At 39.0% G+C, this 19,341-nt stretch overlaps 2 protein-coding genes across 8 annotated transcripts in view; both read left to right on the top strand.

Annotated features, from left to right (window-relative positions):
- Positions 1-6,987, top strand: part of BTBD8 (BTB domain containing 8) — a 63,235-nt gene extending 56,248 nt beyond the window's left edge. For all 3 annotated transcript variants that reach the window (XM_075833222.1, XM_075833220.1, XM_075833219.1), the window contains exons 17-18: positions 1,781-3,853; positions 6,441-6,987. In XM_075833222.1, the coding sequence (XP_075689337.1) occupies positions 1,781-3,853; positions 6,441-6,886 (2,519 nt within the window). In that variant the 3' untranslated portion in view covers positions 6,887-6,987. The remainder of the gene's footprint in view (positions 1-1,780; positions 3,854-6,440) is intronic.
- A 10,042-nt stretch (positions 6,988-17,029) lies between these two features.
- The window catches only part of C7H1orf146 (chromosome 7 C1orf146 homolog), a 36,464-nt gene continuing 34,152 nt past the window's right edge, over positions 17,030-19,341 (top strand). For all 5 annotated transcript variants that reach the window (XM_075833216.1, XM_075833215.1, XM_075833217.1 and 2 more), the window contains exon 1: positions 17,030-17,121. The gene's annotated coding sequence lies outside the window, so the exon portion shown is untranslated. The remainder of the gene's footprint in view (positions 17,122-19,341) is intronic.

The following is a 19,341-nucleotide window of genomic DNA, read 5'->3' as shown; positions in this document are numbered from 1 at the left end:
CGCAAAACTCAGCAAAAAACGGCCCGAGAACGCCTCCCATTGATTTCAATGGGAGGCGTCGGCGTCTTTTTCCCGCGAGCAGTAAAACTGCCTCACGGGAAAAAGAAGCGACATGCCCTATCTTCGGGCGCTTCCGCCTCTGACCTCCCATTGACTTCAATGGGAGGCAGAGAAAGCGTATTTCACGCTGTTTTATGCCCGCGGCGCTCAATGGCCGCGGGCGAAAAACGGCGCGAAAATCGGCGTGCAGGGAGAGGAAAATCTGCCTCAAAGTTCCAAACGGAATTTTGAGGCAGATATTCCTCCCCCAAAATACTCCGTGTGAGCATAGCCTTACTGTGGAATAATGTGTTCGCTGTATGTCAGATGTCACAGGTGTAAGTCTTCCACTTTTAGTTCATCAGTCCACAGAACATTATGCAAAAGTATTTGAGGGCCATCAAGGTGTTTTTTGGTAAATGTGAGACAACCATTGTGTCACTCTTGTCTATCTGTACTTTGTGCCATGGGTGTAGCTACCAGGGTAATAGGCATTATAGCTGCTATGGGGCCTAACAACGAAGGAGGCCCATCTCCACTCAAAGGTAAAGTTCAGTAAGTGATTTCAGTGACTGGATAATGGAAGTAGGAAGTGAAAATTTGTCTATGGAGCCCCAAGTTTACTTTGGACGCCCATGCTGTGTGCATTATCTCTCTTTTGCTGTAGCACTATTTTACATGATTCTTTTTCTCAGACGACGACATGCATAACCCTGTATTTTGACATTAATATTTTTTCTTTCTCGTGCTATAATCACTGCGTGCAAAGTGACATTTTGGTGTTTTATTCCTGTGCTATGTTCTCAATGTGTGCATTATCCCTGTACTGTGACATATAAATTATTTAATGTTGCTTATATAGCGCCAACATATTTTGAAGAGAGAATTTGTCACTCATCGGTTCTTGTCTCTAATGGGGCGCACAATTTAACTCCTACCTAAAACTTGCACACTAAGGCAGATTTTAATAGGAAGCCAATTAATCAATCAGTATGTTGTTGAAGTATTTCTGTGTGCATTACCCTTGTGCTGTGCCATATCTTTCTATGTTATCTCTGTACCGCGATATCACTGTTTGCGTTATTTCTGGACTGTGATATTACTGTATAATCCCTGTGCTATAACTTCACTAAGTAGATTATCTTGGTACTGTGACATCAATGCATTATACCTGTGCTGTAACTTCATTGAGTTGATTATGCCATGACCTTGCCATGTGCATTATCTCTATGTTGGGGCATCACTGTGTGCTTTATGAATATATTGTGTCATCATTTTGTTCAATAGAGAATGAAACATTGCACATAGTGGAGACCAAAATAATCATAAGCTTGTCCTGTTCTGAAGGTGGTTGTGGGGAATTTTGAAACCTGTTCTAAGTTTTGATGTGTGAAGCAATTAACCCTACAATTCATACATGGAAACCATTTTTACCCAGTCTCTTTCCAATGGTGGAATCTTTAATGCTGAGAAGATACACCACTGTTCCATGTTTTCTCCATTTGGAGATGATGGTTCTATCTGTGGTTCACTAGAGTCCTAATCATATATAAAATTAGGTTTGAAGATCTGAAACAATTAAGTGTGCCTGGTTTCTTTTTAGTCTTGTAAATTAATCAGACACTTAGTAAAAACACAATATAACACAATGTTATCGTGAATAAGGAAACCAGCTCAAAACTTATACATTCTTCTTTTAGTATGGCACATTTTCATGTAAGCATTTTTGTTATCTTTCCAGATGGCTCTAGTATGCCTAAATTGGTTTATTCCAAGCAACCTGAAGCAAAGCAAGACACAAAGTTGGTAACTCCGTCTCCCTCTGGAGACAGGCATGCACTTTTGAATAAAAAGACTACAAAACCCAATTGTACTTCTGCAAGCAAAACACAACCAAGTGTGTCAAATAATAAACATGGAGGCAGTAAGCCCCCGGTTCAAAACCACAAAGAGCCCAGAGCCAAAGTACAGAGTACTCCTCGAACTTCCATTGTAAACCACAGGCCAAGTCAAAAGAGCTCTACTGCTGCAGTAAGAAATAACCATAGCCATCCTGCACTGTGTATTGAGAGAGACCCCCCTAAACCAGATGCTCCTGAGAGCCTCGTGTCTGTAGTCAATGAAGGCAAGCCAGCTGCCAAATGTCAATTTGTAGAAGGAGAAAACCATCCTAAAGACGTGCTATTATCTGCACACGAGTGTTGTCAGGATATTTCAATGGACAATCAAGAATCTATGATACAGAAGCCTAATTTAGAGCACGGCCATTGCCAAGAAAATAATCCTCCAGCATCTGTTCTTCTTCACGTGTCTAATTCAGAAGAAGATTTGACAAAAGTAATAAATGAAACCAAGGCAGTAAATGTTGACCGTACAGGATCAGGTGATGTCCTCTGTTTGAATTTTTCCAGTGAGCAGAAGTCAGATTGCAAAAATATCTGTGACTCCGAGAACTCAAAATGTGCCGACAGTTCGAGTGAAAGCGAGTTGTGTTCTGTAAAAGAAGTTGAAAAAATTCCAAAACAAAAAGAGAGAGAAAGTATGGCCTTTCTGGAATCTTCTCAGACAACTAGCACAAATATGCAGAGGAGTTTACAAGGTGTCTCTGCTAGTCGTCAACGTACAGTGAATAGCACTGAACATTTTGTGAACCGTTCATCGCAAGGTCAGATTTCTGGATATCCGAGAGATCTGGACATTGAAGAAGTAACTGATGGCCATGAGAACTCTAATATGCATTTTATAGGCCAATGGAATAATCATTCAAGCATGTTACATGAACATGAGAGTCCAGAATCTGAGAGTGGCAGTGCTAGTACATCATCTGATGACATTAAACCAAGGTCTGAAGATTATGATGCTGGCGGTTCCCAAGATGATGATGGCTCAAACGAAAGAGGAATCTCTAAGTGTAGCACGATGCGGTGTCATGATTTTCTTGGGCGGAGCAGTAGTGATACCAGTACTCCTGAAGAACTAAAGGGTTATGATGGAAGTTTAAGAATTGATGTAAAAATGAAAAAAGACAGCACAGAGTTATTTCGAGTGAACTCTACTAGTGACGATGAAGGACCTAGAAAAAGAACCGAACCTTGGCTGCAAAGGGATGGCCCAAGGAACAATGCAAATCAAACGACTGTTTGCAGCAGTGTTCAGTTTTCTCAGGAGATTGAACATCTTTCTTCATCCGCTGATGAGACTGAAGACGAGCGATCAGAGGCAGAAAACGCTGCTCTGCAAGGTCCTCCTGACACTGCTGCACAGCCCTTTCAAGGCATCGTTAATTTAGCTTTTGATGATATGGCTGAAGTTGACAGTGAAAATCAAAGGGGTCCAGGCAGCAAAGCTTTTATGAGATCTGTCCTCCTTTCAGTAGATGAGTGTGAAGAACTGGGATCAGATGAAGCAGATACTCATACTTCCCATGGTCGAAAAGCTGGATCACTGACTCCTGACGTGTTTGAGAAAAATGCTACGGATGGTTCTTCCAAGGAAGAAGATGGCAGACAGACGGAGAACGCAAAAGAACGTACCTCTGAGGCTGCAAATCAAGAGATTTTGGAAGAAAATTCAGTGAGTGGCCAGGAAACTGCAGAATCTACTACATGTAAGGGCTTCTACAAACCAACGGAAAGTGAACTTAAGTCACAGGCACGGCCATGCCATTTAGATCTGTACACAGAAATGCCATCTGATGCACAAAGGTTTTGCTGTACAAAAACTTCTAATGCTTGTAAGAGTCAGTTTCTTGACTACCAAGGCAGAGACAACCATGCACCTTCCTCTGAAAGCTCCAACACTGCCTTATCTGCAGGTAATGAACATTAACTGATAGAGCTGTAATTTGCTTTGTTTTCCCCCAATGCAGTGTTCTATAGCTATAACTAAAAATATCTGATTTATTATAGATAATTATCATTATGAATATATTAAGGTTATTTATACGTTTTACATTACAGAATCATTTCACCTTGTACAGACACTTGAAATGTTTTCAGATACTTAAGGGGTGTCACTGGTTTCCGGTCAATGATTTCTGATCACAAGGTCTTGGTAGGTTGGTGTTTAACTGGCCCTTTACCTGAACCCTGATTTCATTATTTTCTCAGCCATGTATAAGCATGTATTAATACGCATCTATGGCATTATGTTTACAAAACGTAGTCCTTCCACCCTCATTTTGAACCTCTTATGGAAACTAATACAGACAAAAAGTGAAGGAGTTGCCATTATTCTTTGTTGTCCGTTATCCATAGATCATTGCTTTCAATTCCTAAATTGCACAAGTAAAATGAAAGCTAGAATTTGTTTAGTTGCTATGGGAAACCCCTTCATTAATTCAGCATTATTTTTAATTAGGCTCTTTTGGATTTTGAAACTTTTGATCAGTTAGGCTAAGTTCACGTCTGCGTTGTGAATCCAAGATGTGACAGATCCGTTACATGGCAAACACCAACAGTGCCCAACGGACCAAATTCACTTATGTGGTTCGTTGTTTTGCTGGGAAAAAAAAATTGCTTTTTTCCCAGACTTAGTGGAAAATGACATACATAAAGCATGAAAGCAAATCTCCTACCTGATTTTTCTAGTTTTTCATTGCCAGGCAGCTTAAAATCCAGGCCTCGAATTGAATACACTGTAAAACCTAATAGGTGAAGCCACAGAGTAAGAAAGGGAGGAGAGATCAGGGGCTGTGCATTTCTATAAGGCCTGGGTGATTCTGTGACAAAGTGATAGATCTATAGCTGCTAACAATGGCTGCTGTAACTTAGTTACTTCCTGGATCCAGTTGCAACGAAACGAACTTGGAAGCATGACTGGCTGTCATAGGAAGGAATGGCTGCGGCAGGGTTTGTACAAGAACAGTTCTCAGCGTTGCTAAGGTTTGATTTTGTTTTTTAGTTGTACTATAAGCCAGTTTCACTGACCACTACAGGTAAGGTTTCTCCCATTCTCAGTATACATACAATGTATTAATCATAAAGAAATCCCTACAACAATAAGAGTAGAGTATAATGATTGTTGGGACTATATTCTTACTAATTGTATAAATGTGTATGTACATACACAGATGTCAACATTTAGATTATCCTCTACCTTTTATGATTTCTTAGTCATAAGAAGTCAGCTTTTTCTGAAAAGTATAACATAGTGTGTTTTATATTTGCTGCTGTTGACCTGCAAGGGAATAACTTCAGAAAGCTTTATCTTTATGTATGTCATTGTCCTATACTTTGTATAATATAATGTGTATATATAAAAAAAATCCACAGAAACAAGCATAATTCCTTCAGTATTTAACATTTTAATTCTTTCTCCAATTAAAAATATTCAAGTATGTAATTATACATTTAAAACAGCTTAGACATTCACATTCTTAATTACCATCTGGCTTTGTTCTTTTGTCAGAGCTGTTTTAATTCCCCCACTATAACATGCATTGCATGGTTCTATAAATTGCTGCAAATGGAAAATGCAGATTAATTGAAGTTCTGTTAGTTCTTGGTTTATTATTTCATTAAAAATTACATCATAGGCAGACTTTCTAATCTACTTAAAGGGACACATCTGTGCAAAAATGTAAAATTCATGATTAACTGGGCATATATACATTACCATAGATACAATACATACAGCTGCTGTGGTGCCCAACTGAGGCCTTCCCCTGTTCTATTTCTCAATTATTGGTCTTAACAAAAAATTGAGGGGAAACTAGATTGAGGGTCACTCTGCCTATCGGTCATATAGTGAATGGAAAGTGTGAACAAGTCCAGGAATTAATAGGTATGCCCAAATCTGCTCCAGGACGGGCCATTTTGATTTCTTATGGGGCATTAACTTCGCTGCCATATTACAATTTAGTGTCCCTTTAAATAGGTTTTATAGACTTTTTGTTTGTTTTAAATCTCCCTCACATTTCTAATTTTTTAATTTTGCAAGATCTTGCTGCCTGAAGATTTCTAATTGGGGAAGGCTGATGTAATGATCTGAATACCCTACCCTACATTACAGTTAACATTTTCTGATGTCATCTATGTACCCAATGTGGAGCTAATTAGTTTACCCTTTATGTATTGTTTCGCTGTTCACAGTAGTGGAGATGTCCATTATAAATATGTGAACAGAGCCACAGTATAAGGTTGTGATGTTGTGTATTGCTTCGTCAGACCATTTGTCTATTCTCAAATAACCCATTTTCTGTATCAGAAACTTGCTTGCTAGGGTTATCTTGCTGCTTATTGTTAACTTCTAAACAGTAGCTTTTTATTGCTGTCTAGAAATATATGTTTGTGAAATGTCTATGTACCTTGCTGTCTTATTTGATTGTATGTTCGTCTTCAGTGACTATGGGTAAAAGAGCATAACTATTTTACAATGTGCAGTATTATGAATTATTTCAGGGCACATAGATGATATTGACTCAATGGCACAAACCTGCATGTATGACCATCGTCCTCCAAAGTCGCTTTCTCCTATATATGAGATGGATCCTGGTGACGGCATTGAGCAGAGGCTGAAGACTGAAGCTAGAATAATGGATATTGAGTTTGAAGATCAGCAGTTTGTAGAGAGGGACTGGACACTGCTGAGACAGCTGCTAGCTGATCATGGATCAGATGTTGATATCATAAACTCAGTCCCTGAGGATCTCAGTCTAGCACAGTATCTAATCAATCAGACATTGCTCTTAGCTAGAGAAAATTCCAAATCTCAGGGCAAAGCATGGGGCGATTTATCATCTCCATTTGAGGACTCTACAAGTGTCACCGTAACTAGTTTTTCTCCTGATGAGTGTTCTTCCCCCCATGGAGAATGGACTATCCTCGAATTAGAAACCCATCACTAGATTTGCTACTTTGCTTTTTCTCTCTATTTTTCCTCGTACAGTCTTCACCAGGATTTGTTACTGGTAATGGCTAAATATTATTAAAATAAGTTGTGCAATGATTTGTCTTTCAAAATTTATATATGTCAGCAAGTCCTATGACTTTGTACAGAGGACACCACATTGCTTGTTTAGACATATGTCCAATGTAGAAGTTTGCTGCTTTTTTTTCCCAACGGTACATCAGTTACACATATTGTACTAAGAGAATATTTATGATACAATATATACACAAAATGTACAGCGGCGGCACGGACCGGACTGACACGGGTGCTTTTCCCTTTTAAATGACAGCCACAATACATTAATTTCAATATGTTTATAATGAAGATCGTTGACTGAAACAATGCAAGTAGTGCCAAGGAAAACCGTTTTGTTACCGTTCTGTTTTGCATTGATTGCTTGAAGAAGACATGGGCATGTCAGATTTTTTTTTTCTGTGGTACTTGGTAATAAAAAATTGTCTTGGAAAAAAATCTGATTTAGCATGAATGCTCTGTATTAATCATTGAGTATATTTGCTTTTCAATGCATCGAATAGGCCAAAATGTAAATAAAACCAAAAGGAATGACATGAAAATGATTTCTTAGATGTGTGTAAACGTAAATCTCATTGAAATAATTACAACTTTTTTTCTTTTTTTTAAAGTTATGTCCAATATCTGCTGTTATTAGAGTCTGGGTAATAGTTTTGTTCTTTGATTTATCATGAACTCTACAAATGAAATCCTTTTGTGCGTGGAGAAAAGGAAAGAAAAAAAAAGATTCAAATATGAATATGGGAAAGGATTCTTTACAGTTAAAGAAGTCAAACTACCTGATGCAGTGATTCCCAACCATATTATTATGGGAGAATCCCTGAAATAAGTTTTCACTCCTGGAGTACTCCTCCTTTTTCTACCTCAAAGAAGCTGTGATGGGGTGGGAGATACATGTTATATTTGTGGCAAAATTTGTTGAATGTATAGTAGTAATAGGATATGGGTATTGCTGCTGTTATCCAGAGAAACCATGACTGGGTTCCAGAAATCCCAGGTCTACTGTAGACCTTTATCTTCTAGCTCTGAGATGTAGGGTATGTTCACATTTGTCAGATTTTAAGCAGAAAATCTGACTGATTCCACAAGGAAATCCGCCAAAAAGTCTGCACCAAATTTTGGTTTTGGGCGTATTAACCTATATGTTTCTTCACAGCCGGCCTCGATGTTTGGTCAGATAAGACCGCTGCAGTGGTCACGCAATGAAACCTCACAGCAGGTTAGCTGTACAGAGACCAGCCAAAGGACGAGGCATATGTCGCTACAAGAGCACCAGGGGAGCGAAGTATAGTTTTTGGTTTTGTTTTTTTTTTGTTTTTCTTGCAGATATGCAGCAAATTCTGCAACTGAAAATCCCCATTGAGTGCAATGGGGATTTTGACTTCCCCATTGCACTCAATGGTGAAATCTGCAACAAATAAGCAACTGTTCCTCAGCAAAAAGTGACATGCTGCTGATTTAAAAATCCACACTGCAAGTCTATGTCCGCAGCGTGCAGATGAGTTTTGTTAAAATCTCATCCACTTTGTTGCTACTGTAATGCGCTTTGGATTTTCTGCCGGAAAATCCAGAAGGAAAGTCCACAGAAGAAATTCCTCTTATGTGTGAATGTAGCCATAGAATTAGTATAGCGATTAATAAGATTAATCGATCCTGGGAATTTATCAAACTGCTGCGTGGGGTCAGAAAGAGAGATTTCACAATCCCCCGTGAGGCAAAATTAGCTACAGTTGGCCATTGGGTGTTTTGCATTCCTCCGCATCAAACCATTAGGTCTGAGAGGCTGAACTTGATAGATGTCTCTTTTTTTTTTTCAAGCCTAGTAACTATGTATTACTATACAGATAATAAACATTTGGCCAATATAAACCTACATATCAATATAATTTAGACTGACACAGAGATTGACATGGCTTCTCAGTCTTTTCTACTGGGGCCTTACCATAGATCAAACTATGTGCCAAATTTACCTCCATCTATCTTTAGAACATTGTAACACACACAAATGGAGTCACACAAATGAATTAGTGCGGTATATTATCCTTTCTATCACTACAGCCTCCCCAAATGTGCCACAACCCGCCTCACCGTTTGAGAAGCACTGGTTTAGAACAAGAAATCAATACCAGGTCCTGGACAACTTGTAATACTACGAATTCTACAATTTGTAATTGTATTCTGCGTGAAGTTGGTAACAAGCCTACTTCTGAATGGCTGTGCAGGAGAAATGTATTCGATTTAATTGTCCTATTATGTAATCGTTCCATTTTATTCTGTGATAACCTGCAAAGACACTAGAGGTATTCCAAAGATGGCAGTTATCCATTATATATACCTTCTTTTGGTATATATGGACTCATTATTTTTTTTTTATAACATATTTTTATTACATTTTTCCCAAAAAAAAAAAACACAGATCATACAGTAATGCATTGCCATAATAATAAACATTACAAAAAATGTATAAATGAACATGAGATAGTAAATGCTTCCTAGCAAACTAGGTTTAATCTTGGATGGTATTCCCCAGAGGCTATCAACCCTCCTTCATCTCCTCTGTCCTTCCCATCCTTTAACCCCACATGTCGGGTATTCCTGTAAACATAGTTACATAAACTCGCATATCTGCCTAACTAACACATCAAAACAATACATAAAACAAATAAGAAATGAGAGCATACATAACAATTGGAGCTTCGTGAAGCAGTTCACCGACTCAGGCAGCTAGTCCGCAAGAATAAAGAAATCCAAGAGGAGATATACGCTTTACTCCCGTGGTATTTTCAGTGCCCCTAAAGTGCCCTTGAGATCCTCAATCAAGTACCATGGCGTTCCCGTGAATGGGCCTATAATGTCCCTTCGTTCTGCACTGGTGAAATATTTTGTGAGGAAAAGCTTCCATTTCTCAAAGAATTTTTTGCTCTGCGTGTCTTTATTCTGTAATATACCAATGCGGTCTAGATAAAACAGTTTCCTCAACCCCTGGACCACCATATTCTGAGTCGGTACTTCAGCTACCAGCCAGTTTTGGAGTATGCATCTCTTTGCCACTATCAGTGTGGCATGGGCCATGGGGGATAAATGTGTCGTTTCTGTCTCTTCTAATTCTCCATCATGTTGTATATGGAATAAGACCTCCATTGGCCCTACATTCCCATGGAACCTGCCCACCTGCTGCAATAAGGATGTTATCTCCCCCCAGAATGGCTGAATATGTGCACACGCCCAAAGGCCATGTGATACATGTCCGTCTTTGAGATATTACATCTAGGGCATGACGTTTTCCTATCTGGTTGTGAGGCGGAGGGGGCCAGGGTAAATGCATATATTGCTTGGTGTATAATCTTCAAATGAGTTTCCCTCCAGTTTTCGTTGTGTACGTGCGCCCTGAAATCCACCAGCCCTTTTTCAATATGCCTTTCAATGCCTGGTAAATTAAACAGTTTTTCCCATTTCCCAAAGGCCTGCCCCGGGGACATCTTCAGTAGTAATGGTCTGAGTGTACTATATAATTGGGAAATGGAGTGTCTGTGATTGTCTGTGAACCATGAATCAAACAGGTTGGGGGGGACCTCATCCGCTACATCCGCAAGTTTAGTTTTACAGTGATTAACTATTTGCATGTACTGTAAGTGCTGATGCCGAGCAAAAACGTATTTATTCTGGAGCTCTTGCTAGGTTAACCACCTGTTATCCTGTGCGTGAAACATATCCCCCAGTGTCGCTACCCCTTTCTCCCTCCATTCTGACATTAGTTTGTTAGATCTTCCTGCTGCAAACTCTGGATGCTGCCATAAGGGCATATGTTTTGAAATGCGATAAGAAAGATTATAATGTTTGCGCAGTACCTTCCAGGCAATGATGGTATCTCGTAACAGAGATGATTTCTTGACTATCTTTGGGAGACAAGTTAACGTTGTGTGTACCAGAGCCATGAGATCCCAAGGTTTTGCTAGCTGTCTCTCCAATCTAGTGTTGGAGTGGAACTCTGTGTTGTGTTTCCAATCTAGCAGATGTCTACTCAGACAGGCCAGGTTATAACCCCGGATGTTAGGGAAATTGACCCCGCCTTCCGCATCATGAGTTTCGTGAGCGCTATTCTTGGTTTCTTCCCCCCCATATGAATTTGGTAAATGATGAGTTGAGTATATTGATATCTGAGTGCTTGACCATGGACTCATTTTTATTATGTCTTTAGAGTTTTTCTGGTTTAGAAAATATATTTTCAAATTATTAGGCCACTGAGTTAAAGGTCATTCCAGCCTCCACTCGATAGGTGAAAAATGCTAGATTTGTGTGGGTCCAACGGCTGGGATCCCCACAGATTTAGCAGAACGGGGAACCCTGCCCCCCCCCCCCCCCCAGCCAAGAAACATAAGATTGGAGGACTTAGAATGAAACTGAGGCCGGGCATGCGCAGTCCTTCTCAATTCACAGTCAATCTGGCTGATGGAAACAGCCGAACACAGCGCTCAGCTGTTTTCATCAGCTTCATAGACTTTAAATTGGGCGGTACCAAGCAGTGGATAGGTGAAAAATGCTGGTGGCTGGAATACCCCTACAATAGAGATGAGTGCTACATTTGGGACACTTATTTCTCAGCCATGATTAAGAGTGGCTACAAAGAGTGTGTCTTTATCGGACCCACCACTGCCATGCATTACATGGAAAGCTAAAACATTTTGATGCAGAACATGTAATGCTTTATTTATACTGTGCTAGAGATGGGGGTCCTAGCAGAAAGACACCCTGAGCTCAGCTCTTATCCTCAATCCTCAAAAGGGGATTGTCAAAAGTGGACAATTACCTTTTTAATAAGAAATCCTGTAAAGAGGTGGCAAATGCCTTCACTGATTTCTCTCCTGGTTGAAGCTTCCCTAAGATTTGCTGTGGGGGCTTTAAATATTCCAATTTTGCTGTGTTATTACAGCTACAAAGAAGTTTATCGTAACAACGCACATGCAAAATGAAAGCTACAAAATTAGGTCAAAGAGCCAGAGTCCTACAAACATGAGCTTGCAATGAAAAGGCCTAGTCCAAGTTCTGATTGAGGTCCAATATAGATGGCATGGCAGGACCTGAAACGAGCAGTTAAAAAAAATAATTCAATGTGTCTGTATTAAACTAGTTCTGCAAAAAAGAGGGGGGGGGGAAGGGGTATTCCAGTTTCAGCAAATGTTATTCTTTGTATAATAAAGTTGTGCTTCTAATATACTTTCTGTATCAATTCCTCATGGACACATGTTTGTTAGAACACACCGCTGTGATACACATACTGTAACGAGCTGTGCACCTCTGTGTCCATCACATGACAAGGACAGATTTTTATCCACTGGAAGTAACAAATGAAGGTTTCTATTGAATGGCTACAAAGCCGAGATCTTAAAAACCGTGAGGAATTAATACAGAAAGTATATTTGAGAATTGTATAATTTTTCATTATGCAATGAGTTATCCTTAATTTGCAGAAAGCGGTATGTCCCTTTTAAAACTCATCAGGCCATGTGAACGGATCACATTAGAAGGAACATATTATAGATTGTAGTTCACCACTACAGTCTGATTTAACCCCTTGGTGACCAGACCTGAAAGTGCCTTAAAGGGGTTGTCCCAAGTTGATAAATGGAGCTATAAAGCTCCCCCATGTAAAAATAAGAAGAATTCTAATTACCTGTCCGTCGTCCAGCGATGTCGTTTTCTTGCTATTCTTGATTGAAGTTGCGGTCGGTCCCTCTTTGTATCCTGCTCGTTGCCTAGGTTCCCGGCCACCGCTATTTACCTTTAGCGGTGGCCGCGCATGCGTAATGACATCCTCTGCGTCCGGAGCAGAGGATGTCATTTGCTCGTGAACGCGCATCTCGGCGCTTCTCGGCGCATGCGCAGAAGATGCAGTGGAAAGGCACCCGTCGCAAGGAGAAGTCTGCGCTCCGCTAAAGGTAAGTGTGTATATGTTTGTGTGTGTGTGTGTGTGTGTGTGTCTGTGTATATATGGGTGTGTTTGTGTATATGTGTGTGTGTGTGTGTGTGTGTGTGTGTGTGTGTGTTTATGTGTGAGTGTATATATGGGTGTATTTGTGTGTATGTGTATATGTTTGTGTATATTTTTGTGTTTGTGTGTGTATATGTTTGTGTGTGTGTGTGTGTGTGTGTGTGTGTGTGTGTGTGTTTTTGTATATGTGTGGGTTTGTGTATGTGTTTGTGTATATATGGGTGTGTTTGTGTACATATGTTTGTGTGTATATGTTTGTGTGTATATGTGTGTTTGTGTATATATGGGTGTGTTTCTGTATATGTTTGTATGTGTGTTTGTGTATGTGTGTTTGTGTATATTTGGGTGTGTTTGTGTACATGTGTTTGTGTATATGTGTGTGTGTTTGTGTATATATGGGTGTGTTTGTGTATATGTGTTTGTGCATATGTGTGTGTGTGTGTGTTTATGTGTGAGTGTATATATGGGTGTATTTGTGTGTATGTGTATATGTTTGTGTATATTTTTGTGTATGTGTGTGTATATGGGTGTGTTTGTGTTTATGTTTGTGTGTATATGTTTGTGTGTGTGTGTGTTTTTGTATATGTGTGTGTTTGTGTATGTGTATATATGGGTGTGTTTGTGTACATATGTTTGTGTATATGTTTGTGTGTATATGTGTGTTTGTGTATATATGGGTGTGTTTGTGTATATGTTTGTGTGTGTGTTTGTGTATATTTGGGTGTGTTTGTGTACATGTGTTTGTGTGTGTATATATGTGTGTGTGTGTGTGTTTGTGTATATATGGGTGTGTTTGTGCATGTTTGTGTGTATGTGTGTGTATTTTTGTATATTTGTGTGTTTGTTTATATGTGTGTTTGTGTATATATGGGTGTGTTTGTGTACATGTGTATGTGTGTGTTTGTGTGTATATGTGTGTGTTTGTGTGTACATGTTTGTGTGTATGTGTTTATGTGTGTGTTTGTGTAATATATGGGTGTGTGTTTATGTGTTTGTGTATATGTTTGTGTGTGGTTGTTTGTGTGTGTGTGTAGGTGAGTATAAGTATCGGTATTGTTCACATTGATAACTTTTTTTTAATGTTGTTGCAGATTTTGATGTACCGATTGGACTACGTCTTTCGATTAGTTGGACTACTGCGTAGATCTAAGTTTTTTGAAAATTTTAATAAAATGGTTAACGAGGGTTTTGTTGGGGATTTCTTATTTCAATAAAAAAAAATTGTCTTTGTCTTTTTTTTTCAAACTTTATTAGTGCCTAGATAATGGCAGTTGGCTGATTGACAGCGTCCATTATAAAGGCGGTACTTAGTGTTAGCCGGTGCAGAGGCTAGCACTAACCACCCATTATTACCCCGGTACCCACCACCACCAGGGGTGCCGGGAAGAGCTTGGTACGATCCAGTACCCGACCATCTGTTGTGATGGTCGGGTACTGGGGCGGCCGTAGGCTGGTATTATGAGGCTGGGAAGGGCCAAAATCAGTGGACCTTCCCACCCTTGTAATGCTAGGCTGCTGCTGCTGTGTTGTATCGGGCTGGTTATAAAAATGTGGGGGACCCCCACGTCGTTTTTTTTCTAAATTTAACAATAGACGTTGGGTCCCCCACATTTTTAATAACCAGCCATATACAAGGCCGCAGCAGCCTGGCATTACACGGGTGGGAGGGGCCACTGGCTTAGTACATTCCCAGGCTAATAACACTGTGTTGTTTGTGGCTGGTTATGATAAATTGGGTGGAACCCCATGTCTTTTTAATAAAAATAATAAATAAATAATAAAAAAAAAATGACGTGGGGTCCCCCCCATTTTTATAACCAGCCAGATACAACACAGCAGCAGCAGCCTAGCATTACAAGGGTGGGAAGGTCCACTGTTTTTGGCCCTTCCCAGCCTCATAATACCAGCCTGCGGCCGCCCCGGAGCCCGACCATCACAATAGATGGTCGGGTACTGGATCGTACCCAGCTCTTCCCGGCACCCCTGGTGGTGGTGGGTACCGGAGTAATAATGGTGTTTAGTGTTAGCCTCTGTACCGGCTAACACTAAGCCTCCCCTTAGTAATGGACCTTGTCACTCAGACAGCGGCCATTACTAAAGTGATAGTAATAAAACTTGAAAATAAAACACAAAGATATAGATAAAATATTTTATTGAAATAAAGCACCCCCAACACAACCCTCATTAACCATTTTATTGATGAAATAAAAAAGCGTCATCTAAGTAGTCCTCGAAACCGACGTAGTCCAAACACCAAACCTGTAAAAAATCAAAAATATAAAAAAAAATAATTCAATAAAACATGTCGTAGGCTTAGTTTCACTTTCATGTGTGATACTGACTGTTATACCATGTATAGAAGCCTGCGGCAAAGTTGGCTTAGATACAGGGCAGACAGTATCATACATGGCCATACAGACATTTATACAAACAAACATACATACATACATACAAGCAAACATACATACAAGCAAACATACATACAAGCAAGCAAACATACAAGCAAGCAAACATACAAGCAAGCAAACATACAAGCAAGCAAACATACAAGCAAACATACATACATGCAAGCAAACATACATACATGCAAACATACATACATACATACAAGCAAACATACATACATACAAGCAAACATACATACAAGCAAACATACATGCAAGCATACATACATGCAAACATACATGCACATATACACATACAAACATGACAACATACATACAAGAAAACATACATACAAACATACATACATGAAAACATACATACATGCAAACATACATGCACATATACACATACAAACATGACAACATACATACAAGAAAACATACATACAAACATACATACATGAAAACATACATACATGCACATATACACATACAAACATGACAACATACATACAAGAAAACATACATACATGAAAACATACATACATGCAAACATACATGCACATATACACATACAAATATGACAACATACATACAAGCAAACATACATACATACATACATACAAGCATACATACATACAAGCAAACATACATAAATACACACATACATGCACATATACACATACAAACATGACAACATACATACAAGAAAACATACAAACATACATACATGCAAGCAAACATACATACATACAAGCAAACATACATGCATACAAGCAAACATACATACATGCAAACATACATGCACATATACACATACATGCACATATACACATACAAACATGACAACATACATACAAGAAAACATACATACATGAAAACATACATACATGCAAACATACATGCACATATACACATACAAATATGAGAACATACATACAAGCAAACATACATACATACAAGCATACATACATACATACATACAAGCAAACATACATACAAGCAAACATACATACACATACATGCACATATACACATACAAACATGACAACATACATACAAGAAAACATACATACAAACATACATGCAAGCAAACATACATACATGCAAGCAAACATACATACATGCAAGCAAACATACATGCATACAAGCAAACATACATACAAGCAAACAAACATACATGCAAACATACATACAAGCAAACATACATACATGAAAACATACATACATGAAAACATACATACATGCACATATACACATACAAACAGGACAACATACATACAAGAAAACATACATGCACATATACACATACATGACAACATACATACATACATACATACATACACATATACACATACATGACAACATACATACATGGAAACATACATGCACATATACACATACAAACATGACAACATACATGCACATATACACATACAAACATGACAACATACATACATGAAAACATACATACATGCACATATACACATACAAACAGGACAACATACATACAAGAAAACATACATGCACATATACACATACATGACAACATACATACAAAAATAAACTCACTAAGACGTTCCCACGAAGAGCTGAAAGGTCCCGTCACTTTTCTTCTCCCATTCACAATAACAGAGCGGTGGGTGCAGATGACGTAATCACGTGTGCCTGATATGATTACGTCATCTGCGCCACAACGCATTGTTACTATGAATGCGAGCGGCGCCAAGAAGAGGGAAGATGGCAAGTGACGGGACCGTTCAGAGCGCCGTTAGAACGTCTTAGGTGAGTTTATTTTTTTTATATATTTTTAGTTGTTCGCCGGGTGCTGATGCAGCACCGGTACGGCGGCTACAAACATTACATGTAGTGAGAGGGTGGGGGAGAAGTTGTTTGCCGAAACGGGGTGAATGTAGTGTAGTGTAGTGTAGTGCAGTGTAGTGTTGTTGACATTCACGGTAAGTTCGTCTCAATCGGGCTTACCATGCCCGCTTGAGACGAACATTCTCCCGATGCTGCTAGAACTACAGTATCTAGCAACATCGGGAGCGCGCACACTGCAGAGCGGAGCGGCTTGATTGACATCGAGCCGCTCACGCCCCTTTTTAGAAAAGATAACCAGCACTTGCTGAGTTATCAAGTGTAAAAAAAAGGCACTTAGGAAATGAATTTTAAATTTTTTTTAACAGCAAATGTTTTAAAATTCATTTCCTGCTTAGAATGTTTAAAAAAAAAAATTTGAGTCAACTTGGGACAACCCCTTTAATGACCAAGCCAGATTTTGGAAATCTGGCATGTGTAACTTTATCAGAGAATAACTCGGATATGAAAAACTATTACAAAAAAATCCAACATTATTTTTTTCGGCACATATTGTACTTTATTTAGGTGGGAAAAGTAGACCTATAAAATTTGCGTATAATAATATTTATTATAAAAACTGATGAATATTTGTAAATTGTCTTTTTTTTTTCCTATTTTCAACTGCAATATTTCACACATGTACATACAAACAAATATTTCATCAAATATATATTTCCAGCTTTTTACTTTATTTTGTCAGCACTTTTTTTTTTTTTTTACATTTCTGAGCGATATAGGACACTTAAAATACTTTTTAAAATTTTGACGTACATTTTGCTTTCCTGCAACAAGCCAAGTTTGAAGAGGCTCATAGGTGTCATAATGATTAAAAACACCCCATAAATTACCCCATTTTGAAAACTAGACCTCTTAAGGTATTAATCTAGGGTTGTAATGAGTATTTTGACCCCACTGTTTTTCCAGGAACTAATGCAAAGCAGGTGATTAAAAAACAGCAGGCATGAGAAAAAGGATATATATCCCAAAATGAATCACCCTGTTTCTCCTGTGTTCAATAAATATCCCCATTGTGGCCCTAATGCGTTTCCTGGACAAAAGGCAGGGTCCAAAAGGAAGGGAGCACCCGTAGGCTATCAGGACGCACATTTTGCTTGAAATGTTTCTTGCCCCATTACACATTTAGGGTATGTGCACACACTAGCTGGCTTTTACGGCTGAAATGACAGACTGTTTTCAGGAGAAAACAGCTGCCTCGTTTCAGCCGTAATTGCTCCTCCGCATTTTGCGAGGCTTCTCTGACAGCCGTAAATTTTGAGCTGCTCTTCATTGAGTTCAATGAAGAACGGCTCAAATTACGTCTGAAAGAAGTGTCCTGCACTTTTTGACGAGGCTGTATTTTTATGTGTCGTCGTTTGACAGCTGTCAAACGACGACGCGTAAATGACAGGTTGTCTGCACAGTACGTCGGCAAACCCATTCAAATGAATGGGCAGATGTTTGCCGACGTATTGTAGCCCTATTTTCAGACGTAAAACGAGGCATAATACGCCTCGTTTACGTCTGAAAATAGGTCGTGTGAACCCAGCCTTATAGAGGCACTGAGCTACCAAAACGATAGAGACCCCTCATAAATTAACCCATTTTGAAAACTAGACCCCTTAAGGTATTCATCTAGGGGTGTAGTGGCCATGTTGATTGTAAAGTTTTTATAGAATGAGATAAGGTGTGTGTGTGTGTGTGTGTGTGTGTGTGTGTGATATATATATATATATATACATTTTTTCCTCAAATACTTTATTTTTAGGACCTATTTATCATACACAGTGCATGAAACTGGTGAGGTATGTCTTAAAGGTATTACTATTGTATGCCTTAGTATAGAAATATGGCGCATACTCATCATTGGAGGACAATAAGAAGGAGTGAAGTGGATTTCATGTTTTTATAACTTTTTGTCGGAAAGGAGAGGATTGTACTTTTCTAGATTGAGTAATATATGTCGCTAACTGTGTCTACACCCTATGACTATGTCGTGCTAACAAAGCAGCTGTCCTGCAATCGTGTCAGTCTGTAGACATTATGTATATCAACCCGCTCTGATATATAGTAAGTTAGAGTGGGAAATATTAAACTGTGTTGGAGGAAAAAGGCAATATATCCAAAAAAAGGAGGAAGAATGTA

Source organism: Rhinoderma darwinii, chromosome 7 (genome assembly GCF_050947455.1).
Source record: "Rhinoderma darwinii isolate aRhiDar2 chromosome 7, aRhiDar2.hap1, whole genome shotgun sequence".
In the NCBI taxonomy this organism is placed as follows: Eukaryota; Metazoa; Chordata; class Amphibia; order Anura; family Rhinodermatidae; genus Rhinoderma; species Rhinoderma darwinii.
This window is presented reverse-complemented; position numbering and strand designations above follow the sequence as displayed.